Source organism: Aspergillus pseudonomiae (genome assembly GCF_009193645.1).
Source record: "Aspergillus pseudonomiae strain CBS 119388 unplaced genomic scaffold BDV37scaffold_6, whole genome shotgun sequence".
In the NCBI taxonomy this organism is placed as follows: Eukaryota; Fungi; Ascomycota; class Eurotiomycetes; order Eurotiales; family Aspergillaceae; genus Aspergillus; species Aspergillus pseudonomiae.
In genome coordinates, this window is record NW_022475998.1 from 220,295 (window position 1) to 238,763 (window position 18,469).

Genomic DNA, 18,469 nt, shown 5'->3' on the forward strand with positions numbered 1-18,469 from the left:
TCAGAAACGGCCTGGTTGGTTATTAGTAGACATTAAGTCTAGAGATCACCATAGAGACTTCAAACACTGAAAGGCACGGCATAACACGTGGGAAGAAAAGACCTAACTGCCGAACGAGCAGTAATTGCCCGAATGGCAAATAGAATCTCTTGGTAGCGCCACGTCCGTAATCCAACAAGGCATAGTAGAGACTGAATCGAGATATCTCAGAGCAGGAAATTGCATCTCGTCATACGGAGGGGGAACTTAATTCTTGGCAATCCAGAGACTAAGAGGAAAATTCCCGAAGTTGAAACCTAGACTGTCAGAGGCAAGCGCCTAGGGCAGGCCCCACGCCTCCACTTCACGGCCCAGTCGGCAGCCAACCGTTAGGGTAAACGCCCGAACCCTACTTCGTCGCTTTCTCTCGATTACTTGGGATGGACCATATGGGTGCCACTAGCTCCCAAATAGTCAATGTTCCTGGCGGAGCGTCTCGCCTTTGGACGCTAAAATTCCATGGCCCTTGGTGGACCTCCCTGCCAGTGCTTGTCTTTCATCAATCCAAAACTCTTTCACAGCACTATCGCTATCGAGGTGAATCTCCTCCTATCGGAAAATTGGACCGGTGGTGGAGCTGGCTGCTGGACTTAATCTATGTGTGGCAGAGCTATCGATAATGAACCTTCATTAATTTCGAAGCAGTCTGGTCTGAGCGTTAGCCCAGTCTCGACATCTTGAAGACTATGGCCGACGGCATTATAAAAGCAGTCATTTCGCGACGATGGTTAACGTATTCTTCTATTCCTCATCAGCTTTGCATTCCTTTCTTTCTTTAGGGTCTCGGAACCTGCCATTCTCTTCCTTTTCTTTCATTATCTTCATTGATTGAAGATCCATTCTTTTCATTCCTTCCCACTTCGGTCCTTTCAAACCACGAGAAACGCTGCGCGTTGATCAGTTCAAAAACTTCACATATCAAAATGTCTATCGCTAAGATTGCTGGTGTCGTCCTCGGCTCGGCCGCTTTGGTCGCCGGTCACGGTTATGTCTCTGGTGCCGTCGTTGACGGACAGTACTACTCTGGATATGACATGTCCTACCACTACATGTCTAACCCCCCCGAGGTCATTGGATGGGCCACCGATGCCACCGACCTTGGATTCGTTGATGGTAGCTCATATGCCGATGCCGACATTATCTGCCACAAGAACGCCAAGAACGGCGCTATCTCTGCTGAGATCGCTGCTGGCAAGCAGGTCGAGCTGCAGTGGACTGACTGGCCCGAGAGTCACAAGGGTCCTGTCATCACCTACCTCGCCAACTGCAACGGGGACTGCGCCACCGTCGACAAGTCTTCGCTCGAGTTCTTCAAGATCGATGAGAAGGGCCTCATCAGCGGCAGCGACAACACCTGGGCCTCCGACAACCTGATCTCCAGCAACAACAGCTGGACCGTGACCATTCCCAGCAGCATTGCTGCCGGCAACTATGTCATGCGTCACGAAATTATTGCCCTTCACTCTGCTGGCAACAAGGATGGTGCTCAGAACTACCCCCAGTGTCTCAACTTCAAGGTCACCGGCGGCGGTAGCGACAAGCCCGAGGGTACCCTCGGTACTGCTCTCTACAAGGACACCGACCCTGGTATCCTGGTCAACATCTACCAGACCTTGTCCTCCTACACCATCCCCGGCCCTGCTCTCTACTCCGGCAGCTCCTCCAGCGGTTCCACCGGCTCCGGCAGCTCCAGTGCCGCCCCCTCCGCTACCGCCAGTGCTTCTGCTTCTGTCACTGCTGCTCCTGTCCAGACTAGCACCTCCACTGCTTACCAGACCTCCACTGCTGTTGCCAGCGTCACTGTTACTGGCTCTGCTCCCGCTCAGACCCACGTCCAGGCCACCAGCTCCTCGGCTGCTGCTTCCACTCCCACTGCTAGCTCCGGCGCCAGCTCTGGCTCCAGCTCCAGCTCCAGCGACCTGACTGAGTACTTCAACTCCCTCAGCGCCGAGGAGCTCCTGAACGTTATCAAGCAGACCCTCTCTTGGCTTGTCACCGACAAGATCCACGCCCGTGACATCTCTGCCTAGATTTGTCACCGAGAAGTGGTTTCGGACCGAATAGACATTCTCTAGACTTTATCTTCGATCTTTCCACCGTTGAACAACTATTTTGCCTTGATGAGGATCCGGAATCCAAACTTGTGTAACTAGAAAAAAATTTATACATATTTTGCACTATCACAGTTGAAACTTAAAATATAGATCTCCTCTTCTGGTAAAAGATAACATGGTAGACGAAAAGTATTAAGGGTTTTTTCCATCCCAATTTCTTCGTCGCTAGCAGACAGAGTCTGTGATACAAAAGGTACGAACTCATTCATGCCAAGATTTTTGATAGGATTTCTATGGTTTTATTATAGATGGCTCTCATATATTTGAACACGATGCTGGCCTAATCTGTCGGTAAATGTATAGACCGATCAGCTGCTAGGCAAATAAGACGATGAATATATGGGATATGACATAGTCCAATTGGGACCATCATCCCAAGTCAATGGGCATTCAAACATGGTAGAAGTGTGTTTGCTGAGCCTCATGAATGCAAGCCTGCGAACTAGAAATTAGTGGTCATCGTGACGCCCATTTAATCGGCGTTTGTAGGGCAACAAAGGGACAGGTGATATTGCCGATGAATGGGGAATAGCGGCCGATTGTTATTGCGGGACAAACAATCGCATGGTTCCGTCATTCTTTTACCACCAGCTCTTTTTTCCAAGCCCTGGCCGACGGTCGCATTTGCTATATTGCATGGTATTGGCCAATATATACCTGCTTTTGTTGTATTCTTTCTTAACCGCTACCTTTCCATAATCCTTCGCCATGTTTAAGAAAAAGCCTACGGTGAGTAACCCCTCCCCCGCATTGCTTCGCCGACACCTGCCTACAGCTTTGCCATGAGCCGCGCAAAAAATTTCAGAACGAAACCCAAGGCTGAACAGCAAGTAGATCAAGAACCTATCGCCTCTACGGTCCTCTGACCGTCGAAAAATCGCCGATCAAATCATCAGCGACTATAAGATCGAGATTCCTTCCAGCGCGCCCGCCGGCGAAGACGCGACGCCGTCGAACCCCGCGCCGAACCTTTCGTCTATTCGGAATGCCCTCCTTCCCGACAATTCGTTATCGGCACGCTTTACAACGACTGCAGGTCCCCAGCTTCGAGAGGTACAGGGCACCGTTTACGTGGGGACACATCCAGGAGGCGAGGAGCGTATCTTATGGTTCAAGCTCGAACATGGACCCGGCGCAGACGGACGTTTCTACCCTACAGTATATACCTTATGGAACAATCCCAACCTGGTACCGTTGCTATACACCCCGGAGATGGTCATGCGCAAACTACACGGCGGAGCAGATTTGATGACCCCAGGTCTCGCGAATGAACCGCCTTTCCCCAAGCGTGCGGTCGAGGGCGCCGTAGTTGCTGTCGCTAGCTTGGATAGGCACACTGTGCCGCTGTTCGTCGGAGTATGCGAAATCGATGTCTCGGCTTTAGGGGAGGTACAAGGCACTAAGGGTCATGCGGTTCGAGGTCTGCACTGGGAGGGCGATGAGTTATGGGCCTGGAGCTCGTCATCGCGTCCCGGTCAACCCGCGCCAGATTATCTGGCGGGCTGGGACGAGGAAGAGCTGGAAGGTGATGAGGAGGTAGAAGAGATCGAAGGGAAGGTTAACGAGCTGTCCCTAGACGAGGGCGAAAACCCTCAAGCAGTAGGCGACGAAGAGCCAGCCGAATCTGCAGAAGCATCGCCCGAAGAACCAGCTCTGGTAGAAGAGAAGGAGCCGTCGATGAAAGGTAGGTCTTGATAAAACCTTACTTCACTTTCTCAGATGGCTAATGTTGCTCAGAAATCGACGAAGCTTTCACGAAGGCCTTTATCTACTCCTTATATAAACTTAAGCAGGACAATCCGTCTGCTCCCAACCACGGACTGTCCCTTCCCGTCCAACCTTCTTTCTTGATCTCGAATATGATTACACCCTACCTACCGATCTTCTCCGCGCAGCAGGCCCAATACTATCAAATCAAGAAAACTAGTTGGAAGAACGTCAAGAAGTTTATCAAGTATCTCGATAAACAACAACTCGTCAAGTCCAAGGACCGGAATGGCCAAGAGACTGTTATACTAGATGTGGACTTCAACGACCGCCTCGTCGAACAGTTTGTCCCGTACAGACTTCCGTCCAAGTCCGCCCTGGAGAATGCTAAGAAGCCTGGCGCGGCTGCGAACAAGAAGCCCGAAGCCACGGGCGGTGATCCCGCTGTTGGCCAAACGCTCAACGTTCAGACACTGTATCGGCCCTCGCCGAAGCTGACGCCGACAATATTTCCAGCGCTGTCCAGTACCAACCCACAGAACTATTACAAATACTCCGATGTGTCCAATCATCTGGACCAGTACCTCCAATCGCAAGACCCTCCCATCATCGACAAGCAGAACCGTCGTATCATTTCCCTCAACCCGTTCCTCGCCAACACCATCTTCACTACCTCTTCCTCCGAAGACAGGAGTACCGTTGCGCGGGGAAAGACGACCCGGGATGGGCTTCTGAAACGCATCGTGGAAGACCACAGCCTGCTGACCGCACACTACGCCATTCTCCGAGCAGGACAGACCCTAGCAGACGTGAAGCCCAAACCAGGCGCGACCCCGAAGGTAACGGTGATCCTGGAACGTCGCACAGGCTCCAAGACCGTCACCAAGGTTTCGAACCTGGAAGTGTTCGGCGTCATCCCAAGTCTGCTAGCCGAGGAGCTCCAGAAGAAGTGTGCCAGCAGCACGAGCGTAGCGCAGGCCAATGGCGCCCCGCGAGGGGTCATGGAAGTGCTGGTGCAGGGCGATCAGCGGCGTGCCTTGGAAACGGCTCTTGTGCGACGCGGTCTGAGGACGCAATGGATCGACGTGGTGGACAAGACCAAGAAGAAGAAATAGTTAGACATCGCTATCTTGCCACGATTTCATGATACCGATTGGAATAACAATCTACCATTGACTCCAAGGACAGAATATCCTACAAAGTGATAATAGTAACTTAGCGTCGATCTACTAAATTGACCCAAAAATCCATGAAGATCAGGTTAGTTCCGTCCAAAATGGACTACCCGATCAACATCGGAGACCCGCCGAGGAATGATTCCTCCCCGGACATTCACTCCCCGACTCTCTTCCCTCTTCAAACCTATGTAAATAGAGTCATACCCCAGCCTCACCCACCCAAAACCCAAACCCAAACCCAACATTATCCCAAAACAAAAGAACAGACAGAAAGAAAGAAAGCAATAAAAATGCCAGTCTACCACATCGGTACGTCCCCAACCCCCCCGCAACCTAACTCAACCCTACAACAACAACAACCACAACCAAACCTAACCACAGAAACCAACCCGCAGTCCTCTTCCGCCTCAAGCAAGGCGTCACGCCCGCCCAGCTCGCAAACTGGACCAAAGTCTCCCAAGCAATGGTCGGCCAGATCCCCGGCCTCCGCTCCCTGAAGACTAACCCGCCGTTGCCGATCTCCGTGCCCCGCGCCAAGGGCTTTGATATGGGGCTTGTTGCCGTTTTGGATAAACCGGAGGATGTCGCTGTTTATGCGGGGCATCCGGCGCATTTGGAGTATGTTATTTTCTTTCTTTTCTCTTTCTTTTTGGTTTGGGTTTGTTTTTTGGTTTGGTGGGGGTGGGTTTAGTTGGGGTGGTTGAGTATGGGTATGCTGACCTTGGTGGTATGTGTAGGGTCCATAAGTTGAGGGAGGAGTTGTGTGAGGATACCTTGGCTTATGATATGGAGTTTGACGAGTGATTCCTCTACTTCGTATCTTTTCTTAACCTGGTTATGGAGATGGAAGGAATATGGAACTTTTGTTTGTCTTATGAACAGCAATAATAGACTTGACACAACGCCATTATAAGTCCCACGTCAGAGTCCTTTTTTAAATTCCAAGTGCCAGCAAAACTGAAAGAAAAAAAAAAATAAAAAAAAATAAAAGCCCAGCCAAGTCAGTATGATACTTATGCTTTACATCCCATCAATGTGAAACAGTCTCTATTGAAAAAAACACAGTTCAGTCGCATATCATTACTCCTTTGCGTCGACCTTCTTGGCCGGGTGGTCGCCGTTGGCTTCGTCCTCGCGGGCGCGCTTCTGGCCAGCGTCGGCGGTGCTCTGTACGACGGGGACGCCGCTGTTTTTCGTTAGTTTTATTGATATTTTCGTGTCAAGGTAGTAGTGGATGCTTACCGAGCGTCCTTCTGGATCTCGCGAGGCTCCTTGGGCTCGTCCTTCTTGTCACCGTTGAAACCGCGCTTCTGGTCCTCGGCGCGACGCTCCCTCCAGTCACGGTTGTCGCTCTGGCGGCCACGGCCACGGCCCCGGAAACCACCACGGCCGCGGGGGCGGTGACCGCTGGGCTTGATGCGGCCGGCCTCAATGTCGCGCACCTTCTCGTCACAGTACTCCCTCTTGCTCTTGATGATCAGATCCTGGCCCTTCCACTGGGGCTTGGGCGCCAGGGCGAGGAACGCCTTCTGCTTCTCCTCGGACTCGAACTCAACGAAGACGCTACCCTTGAAGGTCTTGTCGTTGGCACGACGGAGACGGATGGCGTTGACGGGGCCGTGGGGGGCGAAGAACTCCTCAATCTCCAGCTGGGTGGTGGGGCCCTCCTCACCGAATCCCTTAGCGTAGACACTGCGGTCCATAGCCTTATCCTCGAACACCTTAACAACATTGGGGTCATGGGTCTCTTTAACGTTCTCGGGGAGAGGAGTCTTGCGGCGGACGGCAGTCTCATTGTCAACCAGGTCCAGGACCTCGGAAGTCTTCAGCGCCTCAACAATCGCGCTGAAAGGCTGGAAGCGACGCATGCGCTTGAAAGAGTGCAGGAGTTCCAAAGGAACAGCGCGGTTCTGGCTACCACCGACCTTGGAGAGCAGGAACTTGTCCATGGGGAGGTTGGAGTCGGAGAAGTAGAACTCAACCTGCTTGCGGATCTCGACGGGGTCGTCGGTCTCCTTCTGAGAGGAAGGGTCGAACTTGGCGTTGTTGCGACGGGGTCCACGGCCGCGGTTCTCGCGCTCCTTGTCCTCCTCAGCCTTCGCGGACTTCTCACCCAGCTGGGCGGCGGCCGCGACGATGCGGGCTTCCTCTGTGTCTTCGGCGGAGGCCTCCTTCTTCTCGGCGCCGTTGGCCTCGGCTTCACCCTTCAATTCGGCCAGGACGTTCTGGACATCCTTCTCGGCCTCGGTGTTGGCGACATTCTGTTCGGCAGACATGGCGAATGTGTATGTTTTTGTCGTGCGACAAGGGAGATGAGGGGTCAACGGGAAAAAAAAAAAGTGATACAGTCAAATGCGCGACTCCTAATTGTCAATTATCGGTTAGTGCAAATGGCGATATAGGTTTTCCCAACCAATAATACGGTCTATGAGGGAGTAGACAAGGGAATTAAAAAGCAGAGAGCGGAGTCATCTCTACACGTGAGTCAATCCGTGCCTTGGGACAAGGACAAAGACTCGAGGTCCGCGTCAGAGCCATGCGGAGGGCGCAGAATAAATTCAGCAGAAAGGGCAAATGTCCTACCTAGGATATACGCAAGCAAGTCTGGTAACCTGAGCGCAAAGTTAGACCCTTAAAGAATGAGATACTTGCAAGCAAATATCGTTCTTATCTCCGATGTGAGAAAGAAAAAAAAAAAGCAGTCGGGGAAATGCGCGGCGAAAGAGGGGAAATTTTCTGGAGCTTCAGCCACTGTTGGTGCCTGAGGCAGAGAGGGAGGCTTGGCACTAGGCCGGACTGGGAAATAAATAGGGACTAACCCGCTTAGGAAATATGAAAGCAAACTTGCTGGAGGCGCAGTCCCTTCCAGCCTGCTCTCACATCAGCTCTTCATGTTACTAGGCTTCTCTACTGCTGTTGAAGAAATAATCACGTGTCTCATTACTGTATCCAGGGCCCCTGTTCATTGCCCAGTGGTGTAATGAAGTACTATGAAAGTATCATGATTCTCATTGCATAGCAGATACTCTGCTTGAGATTTGAACACATCATATTGCAAAGTGGGAAGGCTTGTGCGTGCTTTGATAGTAATGGTAATAAAATACTGCTGTGGGCACGCAGGCATTGGCTACGAATATATGCAGCATCGTGTACATGATTGTGATATCCGACCATCACGGACTCAAAGGACGATCACTTGGAGAAGATCGATCTCAGTAAGAAGCCCCAAAAAAGAGAACAGCTAGACTGTTTCCAATGGGTGGAGCTAGGTTCTGCACCGTCAGCTAGCCTCTGCTACAAGTCGCACCAATAGCAACGAGACATTAGTCTAGATCTCGTGAATCATAGGCCAAAGCATAGCTTAGCAATTAGGAATAGAGGCGTATGCACTGAATAGGAGCTGCTGAAAGGAAAATAATGACAATTGTCCGCCATCACAGTCCTCTGAATGGCCGATGCTGTTGTAGATCAGCTATTTTGGCCTAGGCAAGGTATGGTCGGTCCCGTCTCACCCTGCTTGAAGTAAGTGGGGTGACTCACTTATGTAACCTAACAGTTCGGCAAAACTGGAGCCATGGAAGCCCATTGGGGGCATTGGTAACTGACCTACTGGAATTATCATCTGGTGACTTTGGTCTTTCAGGGTTTCGGGCGTGTTATTGAACTTTAATCGTGGCCAGTTACATAAAAACTTTGGACTAGTTAACTAACGCCGGAGAGGGTCCGCCCTACCGCCCTTTGCATCTATATTTTTTTCTATCCAGACCACGTTATGTTTTGCAATGAAGGGAAAAAAAAGTAAAGAAAAAGCAGCCATCATATTCTAATACATAATACAAGTCTTTAGTGTATGCTTTTAATCCTAATCGCATGGACCAATGACGTGTCGTGTATCCTGCAAGTCATCATAAACGCTCTTTCAAGGCATTGCAATCATACGTTCGTAAGGGGCGAGCAGAGTGTGGAGGAATTGTACTCAACCGACATACACTCATAAGTTATGCGTTGAGAAGGGAAAAACAGTCAAAAGACGATGTGCTGACACTGCATAGGGGGTATCAAGGGCTGTGAAAAACAGATCCGCTACTGTGGATCGGAAATGGAAACGCAACCAAATTGTATGTTAAACCAGAAACACTCGTATATACCATATGCCATAAGCGCCTGTAATTGCTCGGTCGTATCCGCATACCATAATCACGGACAGATCAATTTCTAATTTGAGTCTCGCTTGACAAGGAAGAACCATGGCGCGTGTCATGTTTTCAATATCCGTCGGGAATATTGTATAGTCCGGTGGTGATGATCACGTCTAGTGTGAATATGGTAGGAGAAATCCTTGGTCTAGCTGGAGCCCCGTCTCGCAGGGACCAGGATCGTGCTCAAGCGCTTCCACCGCTGTTGTGGCGACGATGGACCCTCCCGATATATCCGGTCTTTATCGAGACCCGCTTTAGTCGATGATTGCGTGGAGGAACGGGGCCGGCTGGCGATGGCCTCTTGGTCCGCGAGAACATCTTCCAGCCGGACGTCGGCATCAGACATACGGTAATGAGAATCTTCGGGGTCGAGGATTTCGATAAACCTAGACGGCATGTCGCGCATGTTTATGACACACCGGGATTAGGTTTCGGGGGATCCTTGAGGAAGTAAAATCTGACAGCCCGTGATTGAATGTCGGTCACGGGATGGGAAGGTAGACTCGTGACTCCAACCAGTCACGAGTGGAAAAAAAAGTGGAAGAACGAGCGGAGATTTTTTACAATGTCAACGAGGGAGACCGTGAGATTTTAAAAAGGGGAGCTCTTCGGCATCGGTGACCAAGCGTAAACGGAGACTATTTCCGCAGAAGCAGAAACTGGACCGAGGGAGCGAAGAGCGAACGGAGGGGGTCGCATGTAGTGAGACCAGGATTCAAGCGAATGTGTGCTAGCCGCGGCACTATTATGCGCTCAGGGGTTTCGAATAGAGCAGTGATATCCGTGATGCAGGGGGATTGGATGACCTCTGGAAATAACAAACATGACTATGAGGAATTTATGGAGGGAAGAGGTCAACTCCCCGGGGGGTTATGGCTGTATTTATCATGCCCCCCTTTTGATGTTTCGGGTAACGACAGAGTTTCGGTCCTGGAAGAAGGACAAACTTGCACATTATTTGCCAAGGATGCCCTGGATTTCTTTCCAGTATGGATCCCCCGGTCATGGTGGCGGACGAGGCGCCTTCTGTGTGCGTGTGCGTGTGCGCAAGGGCAGATGCCACATCCACGATATGCCTTCTGAAAAGATAAAACTTCGATCGCTCTGATTGATGGAGAACCTGCGACGGAGTTCAAGGGAGGTTGGGCCCCGACGATGGTTCGTCGGTCACAAGCAACAAGAAGTGGAGGGGCTTGCGTGGGGTTTTTTTCTTTTTTTTTTTCGGTTTGGCTCTTGCAAGTCTTCTGCACTTCCATCTAAATTACCCGATTCGGTAATGCTAGGGCCTTCGCATCCGCGGGATTGGATTATTTTTCGGGAGTCCCTACTGTAAGAACCCCGAGTTTCCTCCAAACGCAGATCGTGGTTGGCTCCCGAAATATTAGCCAATAACTCTGACCGAGTTTAAAAAAATCTCTTTCTCCACATTGAAGGTCCACGGGCAGAAATGACGTCGGAGGGAAGATCTCTGGATTTTACTCCACCTCACTGGGCGTGTGAGATGTGAGAGATCTCACCGTCAACCTGCCATACTGAGTCAAAATAAAAATATCTTCATTCCCTCTCTGGTACACTTCATACGGGTGTCACGAGCACCGTTACCCCAAGTCTCTCTCAGCTGTCGCTGGCCATGAGAATGCACGGATGCACTCCACCAAATAGTGTCCTGCAAATGATGGTCCTTACTGCACAAGGATGTGATATCATAGCGTAAGGGTGTTAACGCATACAGCCACAGGAAGACATGAATGTATGGGGTAAAATATGTGCCAAAGAATTATAGAGCTTTTAAAAATAGAATTCGATTGACTTAAACTGCGATAAAGAATGCATCGGTTGGGGTGATGACCATGACGTCATGCCACCGCATCATATTCGTACCACTCTCCACTCTAAACGTCCATACACCCTTCGGCCTGACCATACACCATCTGTTAAATTCAGTCAATATGCCTCCGAAACGCGTAAGGAGGACCGCATCCACGACTCAGAAACCACCATCCCCGCCACTCTCCGAAAAGAACGCCCCAGTGGCGGATGAGAATGTCGAAGTTGAGGCACCAGACGTACAGGAAAGAGGCTCGATGGGTAGTCCACGAAACCCTCGCCACAATGAGCCACCCATGATAATGGACGAAGATGAAGAGATGCCGGAAGAATCGGGAGACACTGTCCAACCTGCGAGGCCTGAATATGCCGGAGGGGCGGGAAGATATAACATGCTCAAATCCTACAAAGGACAGGTCTACTCGGGCATGGCAGTGGGAGGATCTCATACTTGGAATTATGATCAAGGCGTGTGGAAAGAAACGAAGGAGGAACCAGATTTATGGCGGATCGATTATCAGACCAATAAGAGACGAGTGAGGAAGGCACCGGAGGGAAGCGGCGCTCCTGTCGGGACGGAGTATCACTGGCTCATTGTAGCACACCAGGTACGTTGGTCCTTTCCCTGATTCAGAAGCCAATAGCGTGCAGCCCCTGAGTCACAAATCCATATCTCACTTCTTTTAGTTTGTCAAGAAGATTGATGCCAACACATATGAGACAAACCTCACTGGGTCCAAATATAAGTTGGCTTACAAGTCCGCCTCGTCCAACTCATGGTCTGTTCCCACCGTCAAGAAACAACGTGACCGAGAAGTCGAACTGCTAGAGGATGCCAAGCAGCGTGTTCAAGGCCTGCCTCCGGTGCTGGCATCGGAGAAAGTAAAAGTTGCGAAACCCGAGAAAGGGCAGCAGAAATTGGACAGCATGTTCACCAAAGCTGCCAGTGGTGTTAGTAAGAAAAGGAAGCTAGGTGAGGACAGCGGAGGATGAAGCTGACTTCAAATAGTGTGCCACACACCTTGATAGTAGTTGTAAATTGTATACTATGTCTCGAAGTGGTTGTTGATGGATACTTTTCCTTCATCCCCACTTACGTGTTAAGCTGATTTGCTTTAGAGATTGGATCGCCCTTGAGTACTCATCATGGGAGTGTACTGTGGATAGCACGGAACTTTCGTGTAGCTCTATTCAATGTGACTCCAGGTTAGTTGTTCTAATGAAGAACATATCATCCGACACCATTCGAAATAGTTGATCAAAGGGAATGGTGAAGCCTGTCAGCCTATACCATGATATGTGTCTAGACACCACCAGATATCCAGAGTTTATACTGCCTCACGTGGCAGTCTAATAACTGCCTCGTGCCGCGTCTAGCATCGTACAGCAGCCCGAAATGATGTGATCTACGGCCGATCTGAAAAGCCACATAACCTTCCCTTCGGGTAGCACATTATCATGCACCTCGATATCTCGATCCGCATTTACTACTTGTTTTAGTTGTTGTGCTTAATAACTACTATTGGTCTATCAGCCACCGTCGTCTTGCCCTTGTCTTCAGATCATACTGATGCAGTAACTGGTGTCAACTGAAATGTGGCTCGAAGACCTTGCTGTCCTGATAGTATTACATGCTTAGTAACCGAGTGTGGTATTTGGAAGACACAACTTCGATACAGTCCTTCTAGTATACCTTACATAGAATTATTTTGGATCTATATTTGAAAATATCATTATAAGAAGGTCCATCATTCAGCTGTCACACGATTGTCCTAGAAAATGGGAACTCATATGACGTACAGACTCGGCCAATTCATAAATACATCTTATTGCCTCTATGAATCCTTTAGACCTTGCATAGGATGAGCTAGAACCAAATCATACGAAAGAACACTGAAGAATTACTTGGAAGGCTCTAAGTCTTCTCGACAGCTATGTTCAATGCTCCTGGACTGCTTGACGGAGAAGGGTCCTCACTTGTCAAGTACACGCTGGTAGTAAGATGGTCTATGAGTCCAGGGAAATGCTGTGACTGAATCAGAAAATAGGATCTTCAATGTGGTCAGGTAGGCATCACTGAAGAATTTTATAATAGGATAGCATGTGCTGCTTTCCAGATGATAATGCAGTTTGCTGACGGATCCTTTTCTTCCTCAATGGTTTCTGAATTTTAAAAGAGCATAAGAAACGAGGAGCATGAACTTTCACTCTTGAAACCAGGCCATCGGTTTGGAAAAGCCACAACCTTCCTCTACGCAAAGATAAACAAATGTTGTCATATGTTTTTAATCAGACCCTTCAGATAGAGCTATGGGTTTGGCGAGATCTATCCGCATGACTCCCGTCCGATGATTTGATCACTGAATAGATGCTAAATCTAGTAACATACTTCTAGCTGCTAGATGACTAGAGTAGCTTCTGGTCTGTAAGCGATATCTTCGTATAGATGATATTATACTATACTACATTGCCCAATTGCAGGACATTCCATGATATACTGTCAAATGACATGCCAATCGAAGCGTGAAGGCTTGCCCATTAAAGGTTTGTAGTACCAACATATGAACATTGTCCGTCAGGACGATATATCGGCTCAGGGTCTCCCTGATCTTGTGACCCAGTTGTTCCATAAACAGACTCACTCTTCGTATTCGTCGGCGAACAGTACTATTCAACTCATTGTTAGAGGGCATGATTCCAAGCCGGTGTATGGTAAGGATACTTACTCCTCGGATATCAGTAAGATCAGGGCCACCGTACCGTGCGAAGCGTTTCAAGTTATGCTCGTCCATGGTAGAGATCAGAGGGTGTGCAGTTAGTGGATTCGAGGTTGGAGATTCACATTCTTGCTTGGGTCTCTTGAGTGCTCGTCGTGTGAGGTTCTCGGCGGGGGCCTCTGGCCATAAGGGGGTTGCTGATCTTTTGCACATGCTGAACGATCTTGGAGGTAGTTTGACATCCACAGATTTGGATGGTGTTATCGCAGGGAAAGTGTCGAAGAAGGAAGACAGTGTCCTAAGATGTGAAATGCCGATCGATGTGAGCCGTGTGGCATTTAAGTCATTACAGATAAGAAAGAGTAGGGCATCAATGAGATCTTGCGTTCTTTTGCCTGGATTGACGGCTTTGAACTGATTGTTTCTTTTCATCCATTGAGTATGTGTAAAGACATTTAGACAAAAAGATGTTCCAAAGAACGCGTACGGATATGATGGGGCTCAATGGTGTCGGTAGTTGGAGCCCCGTATCAACTGGAATATAGATATGGGCATATCATGAATAATCAAATGTTGAGTCTTAATACAGGGATGTACACTTTTGGAGGCCATGATTGAAGTTATATTGTCGTCGGACTTTCTGGACCCTTGCACCAGGCAATCCAACATGGGTATTTCGTTCAGTCGTCGTTTTATGTATTACACAGTCTTTATCATGATATTCTGACACTTTGAGCATTGTTTAAAATATGAAAGATGAAGATATCCAAACTCATAATTCCTACCATGGCTTGGCAATAACCTGCATAACTGTCCCGGTGGTCTTGTACACATATGCCATATTGTGCGAAGAAAAGAAGGGTCGCGTTTGATATAGCTGAAGCCGTCAGACATAAATGCTCAAGCCAAACGTGGATACGTTTGGACAGGGTATTATGGAGGAAGGGATTCATTCAAAACAAAATCACGGAATCCTAGTTACGGGTAACTGGGATTGCAAATGAGAATTCGGCATGTAAGAGGGATGTTTCAGTCTGTGTATGTTTCTACCACCTTATATTCAAAAAAAATCCATGGGTGTGGCCCAATATTACTAGTTAATTCAACCACAGGAGTAGAGATTGCCAATCTGGCTGCACAAGGATGCCCTGTACTATTCTTGGCTCAACCGTTTGAAGTCCAGCTCAACCACATATCAGTCACAAATTCAAGCCATCCAGATTGATTCCCTGCTGGCCCAGGTTCCCCTAGAAATCTTTCCCCTTCTACCTAGAAAGCCAGCCACCAGTAAAACCCAGATAGATCAATATCCCTCCCTGACCCACAATTCTGTATGATTCAGGCCACTCCATGAATCAAGTATTTTAGTCCAGATACCCAGTCAGCCCATCATCGCGATACCCACATACAGAGACCGTCCTTATTAATCTTTAGCCGATATTACTCCAAGCAGAAATAGCGACAGGCTGCTAGACTCATTCCTTGGAATGATCCGATCATGCGCCGTGCAGAAAGCTGGTTTAACGCCGTTAGGCCATCTACTAATGCAAGCCCGGTGGGGATCTCTGGTAGGCTGGTTTCCTGGATAAATTTTCTGTCAGTTGAGGCTCTCTGACGGCCAACTCCGTGTTGCTGGGTTTTATCTAGCGTAATATAACTTGGTTGGACTGGGGGAATGAGCGGAAGTTGCGGTGTACATATGCAATAATCTCACTCTGCAGTGAGTCAGGAGGAATGCGCGGCGCAGAGGTTGCCTTAAGGGGTTTGACGTGAGACGGGCTATTTACATGGGTTGGGGGCTAGACAGGCTCTAGGATAGTCGGGAAAAAAAAGCCATCTGAGAAATAGACACGACGATACATGCTGTGCTACTTTCGTATCTGCAAGATATTGTGCCTGCTCCGATCCGTCCCGGTAACGTCAATTGAATATCGGCCTGTATTATAACCAGGGCTGATCACTGGCTCAGTAAATACTTACTTTGGACCATCCCCCGATTCGGCATTCTGCAGCCCTCTGCATCGATGATCTGCTCTGTTTTAGGCAGCTGGTAAAATAATTAAAAGTATATTGCTCGGACTCTTGGCTGTCATCTCGGTGCAGTGGTATTTCGATTTTAGGGGAAAATGTGACAGTGTCATTGAAATGATGAATGGTATGTAATATTCCTCATTGATGGAACGGGCTACTAATATAGTCAGTATCACAGCTTTCAACTAGCTAGCGTCAATATTTCTTACACAGTATTAAAGCGGTCAATAGACTAACTGTGTGAATCCAACAAGTTTCCTTCATATAGCTGTTAGTACCTAAAAAGGAGGAGTATTGGAAGCCTGGTGTATGTATGAGACAGAGCTTCGAGATACAACAAATGCAACCCCAAGGGCCTTCAGATACTGACAGATGGCATTTAGCTTGGCATGATCTCGCAAGAATCAAAGATGTAGCCGATCGAGTGATACAACTGAAAGACGACTGGGGAGCTCGCGACAAAGTGAGTGGCACTGACCGAATGTTCAGATACCATATGGTTAGGGCTAGACCTCTCTGGTGACCTATAACAATTGTAGTAGAGAGGGGGTTCGATTAAAGACAATGAAGATTGGCAGAATGGCACATGGTGGATGGTCTTAGGTGGTTGACATCAGATTTGATGGTGGTTTGGGTAAATAGGCCAGTACGCATAGTTCGAGAAGTTCAACTATAGAAAAGAATTTAGGATGTGAGGTAGATCTTGATGCATGTATAACTCTATTTGTCTGGGCGGAAACTAAATCGAGACGAGCAAGACTACGAGGCATAGCCCGAGTATCTTGGACATGCGATTTAATGCGGAGGAGATCTTTTATGTCTTCTCCAGAGTGATTCGCTCAGTGAAGTAGCCATGTGCCTAATTTACGATTGTTTTAGAGTATAGTAATATATGCAGGAACCATGTTTCATAAATATCATAAACGTTACTATTAAAGGGTATCGTAACATCATTATAAAAGGCGAGACCCAAACTCCAATCTATATGCAAGCAAGCCTAACCAATGCAAGAAACAAGTCAAACGGCAATAGGTTTGCGGTGCATGTCATCGGTCCACTTCTCAGGTAGATAGCCGTGCTCCAAAAGTCGAGCCATGCGCTCCTTGACATGCTTCCCCGCGACCACTGCCTTGAACTTCTGTGTCCACTCCGGGGTAACACATTCCTTGAGAGGCTCGACGACTGCGTCGCGGTTGGGGTGACCGAACCAGGCAATGGCATATCTGGATGGGATGACAGTGGTTGTACCATTTTCCGTTTCCCGAGTTTCAGCTGGGGGTTGCACGACCCGGTGCTGAGTGGATTTTAATTGACCATTGAACCACCGAGAGAGGAGGTCTCCAACTATTTGTCCTATTAGCATCTCGATTATGGAGTAAATAAGAAAAAGGTAGCAGCTTACCATTAACGATGGCATGACCGCGCATAGGAGGCGCATCAATCCATTGTCCGTCCTTGTCCTTCACTTGCAAGCCGCCATTGCTATCATTGAACAGCAAAGTCAGGGTACCGAAGTCCGTATGCGGCGCAGAGCGTACGCGAGTATCGAAGCTCTCCAATGAAGTCTCGTAGTAGTGTAGCAAGGCACTGTAGCAGTCCTTGGCCTTGACGGAAGGAATGAGAGACTCGCGGTCCAGGCCCACTTTCTCCGTCAATGCGCGCAACAACTCGAGATGCATCTTGTAGCACTCCTCATAGAAGGTTGTGAAGTCTCGGCGGAACTCAGGCCAGTTGGTCGGCCAGAGGTTTGGCCTCGTTTCGTCCTTGTCATTGCCCAAACCGAATGCTTCCTTCTGGTCGGCTTTCTCGGGGTTCTTAGCTGTACGAGAGGGAGCGAACCAGCCGCGGAAGGCTTGCTTTTCGCCTCCCTCGATGGCCAGCTTCTGTTCCTCGGGGAGGGAGAAAAACTTGTGGAGATGTGAGAAGAGGGTGTCGATGAACTCTGGAGGGAAGTTGAAGCCCTTTAGGTAGATGAAGCCGACTTCTTTGAAGGATTGGAACAGCTTGTCTTTCTCTTGGGTCGCGATCATAGGGTTAGAAGAGACGATGCGAGAGTAGTCGATGACGGGAAAGATCGGAGCAGACATTGTGAGTGATAGATAGTGTTAACCTGGGCGGTGATTGATATGATAGAGAGTATAGTGGATTTGGTTGTTTGTCTTGTTCTCGTGGTTATTTTTATTGTGGTTGTGAGGTTGTTGCTGTTTATGGTATTTACATAGCTCGAGATATTGAGTGTGTTTATAATAATCCATGAGGTTGTATGTGAAGTCCACTTTCCTCCTGATGTCCATCATCAACACCTCGCTCCGCGAAGACTTGTACGGACATCCGAAGTGTTGCCCATGCCCTCCGATCATGATGCATATTCAGAAGTTGATGGACAGGGCACAGACTATCCACTCCGCGCCGAAATCTTATGATATTGGAGCCCCAACGGTAAGGTAGTAGCCACGCGGAATAAACTTCAATTAGCTCAGATCCTAAACTGTGGATTGGGACGCTCGGGGCACATGGACACATGGCTCTCCTGCCATGTCCATCTTAGTCCGACTTGGAGATTGGTGGACAATTGAGATGCAGGGGCTCGTCGTTTAACGGATGACTTGCAGTCTGGGCGTTTACGGAAAAGTTTGGCAGATTCTTGACCTCCAATC

The 18,469-nt window shown here is 48.9% G+C and overlaps 9 protein-coding genes across 9 annotated transcripts; 4 read left to right on the forward strand and 5 right to left on the reverse strand.

The window, feature by feature from the left end:
• Positions 1 to 489: 489 nt before the first annotated feature.
• Positions 490 to 2,317, forward strand: BDV37DRAFT_238623 (lytic polysaccharide monooxygenase auxiliary activity family 9 protein). The gene has a single exon (XM_032080863.1). It carries the CDS (start codon positions 963 to 965, stop codon positions 2,067 to 2,069), a length of 1,107 nt encoding a protein of 368 aa, XP_031945746.1. The 5' UTR covers positions 490 to 962; the 3' UTR covers positions 2,070 to 2,317.
• Positions 2,318 to 2,763: 446 nt separating this feature from the next.
• BDV37DRAFT_172267 (putative RNA binding protein Ligatin/Tma64) lies at positions 2,764 to 5,105 on the forward strand. Its single transcript, XM_032079360.1, has 3 exons — positions 2,764 to 2,882; positions 2,988 to 3,837; positions 3,891 to 5,105. The coding sequence occupies exons 1-3, from the start codon at positions 2,862 to 2,864 to the stop codon at positions 4,973 to 4,975; spliced, it is 1,956 nt and encodes a 651-aa protein (XP_031945747.1). The 5' UTR covers positions 2,764 to 2,861; the 3' UTR covers positions 4,976 to 5,105.
• Positions 5,106 to 5,154: 49 nt separating this feature from the next.
• On the forward strand, positions 5,155 to 6,038 carry BDV37DRAFT_238625 (uncharacterized protein). Its single transcript, XM_032080864.1, has 3 exons — positions 5,155 to 5,347; positions 5,434 to 5,656; positions 5,776 to 6,038. Exons 1-3 carry the CDS (start codon positions 5,329 to 5,331, stop codon positions 5,840 to 5,842), a joined length of 309 nt encoding a protein of 102 aa, XP_031945748.1. The 5' UTR covers positions 5,155 to 5,328; the 3' UTR covers positions 5,843 to 6,038.
• Positions 5,970 to 7,724, reverse strand: BDV37DRAFT_238627 (tRNA maturation protein LHP1). The gene is made up of 3 exons (XM_032080865.1): positions 7,622 to 7,724; positions 6,281 to 7,401; positions 5,970 to 6,224 (listed from the first exon to the last, which is right to left on the reverse strand). The coding sequence occupies exons 2-3, from the start codon at positions 7,312 to 7,314 to the stop codon at positions 6,119 to 6,121; spliced, it is 1,140 nt and encodes a 379-aa protein (XP_031945749.1). The 5' UTR covers positions 7,315 to 7,401; positions 7,622 to 7,724; the 3' UTR covers positions 5,970 to 6,118.
• Positions 7,725 to 10,787: 3,063 nt separating this feature from the next.
• On the forward strand, positions 10,788 to 12,518 carry BDV37DRAFT_172304 (uncharacterized protein). Its single transcript, XM_032079362.1, has 2 exons — positions 10,788 to 11,672; positions 11,752 to 12,518. Exons 1-2 carry the CDS (start codon positions 11,082 to 11,084, stop codon positions 12,055 to 12,057), a joined length of 897 nt encoding a protein of 298 aa, XP_031945750.1. The 5' UTR covers positions 10,788 to 11,081; the 3' UTR covers positions 12,058 to 12,518.
• A 604-nt stretch (positions 12,519 to 13,122) lies between these two features.
• BDV37DRAFT_238633 (uncharacterized protein) lies at positions 13,123 to 13,959 on the reverse strand. Its single transcript, XM_032080866.1, has one exon. It carries the CDS (start codon positions 13,854 to 13,856, stop codon positions 13,527 to 13,529), a length of 330 nt encoding a protein of 109 aa, XP_031945751.1. The 5' UTR covers positions 13,857 to 13,959; the 3' UTR covers positions 13,123 to 13,526.
• Positions 13,948 to 14,929, reverse strand: BDV37DRAFT_238634 (uncharacterized protein). The gene has a single exon (XM_032080867.1). It carries the CDS (start codon positions 14,732 to 14,734, stop codon positions 14,495 to 14,497), a length of 240 nt encoding a protein of 79 aa, XP_031945752.1. The 5' UTR covers positions 14,735 to 14,929; the 3' UTR covers positions 13,948 to 14,494.
• Positions 14,930 to 15,653: 724 nt separating this feature from the next.
• BDV37DRAFT_238636 (uncharacterized protein) lies at positions 15,654 to 16,488 on the reverse strand. Its single transcript, XM_032080868.1, has 4 exons — positions 16,196 to 16,488; positions 15,991 to 16,119; positions 15,751 to 15,936; positions 15,654 to 15,695 (listed from the first exon to the last, which is right to left on the reverse strand). Exons 1-2 carry the CDS (start codon positions 16,306 to 16,308, stop codon positions 16,008 to 16,010), a joined length of 225 nt encoding a protein of 74 aa, XP_031945753.1. The 5' UTR covers positions 16,309 to 16,488; the 3' UTR covers positions 15,654 to 15,695; positions 15,751 to 15,936; positions 15,991 to 16,007.
• A 342-nt stretch (positions 16,489 to 16,830) lies between these two features.
• BDV37DRAFT_268451 (isopenicillin N synthase family dioxygenase) lies at positions 16,831 to 17,899 on the reverse strand (the record flags this gene model as incomplete). The annotated part of the gene is made up of 2 exons (XM_032084187.1): positions 16,831 to 17,156; positions 17,215 to 17,899. The coding sequence occupies 2 exons, from the start codon at positions 17,897 to 17,899 to the stop codon at positions 16,831 to 16,833; spliced, it is 1,011 nt and encodes a 336-aa protein (XP_031945754.1).
• Between the last annotated feature and the right edge of the window lie 570 nt (positions 17,900 to 18,469).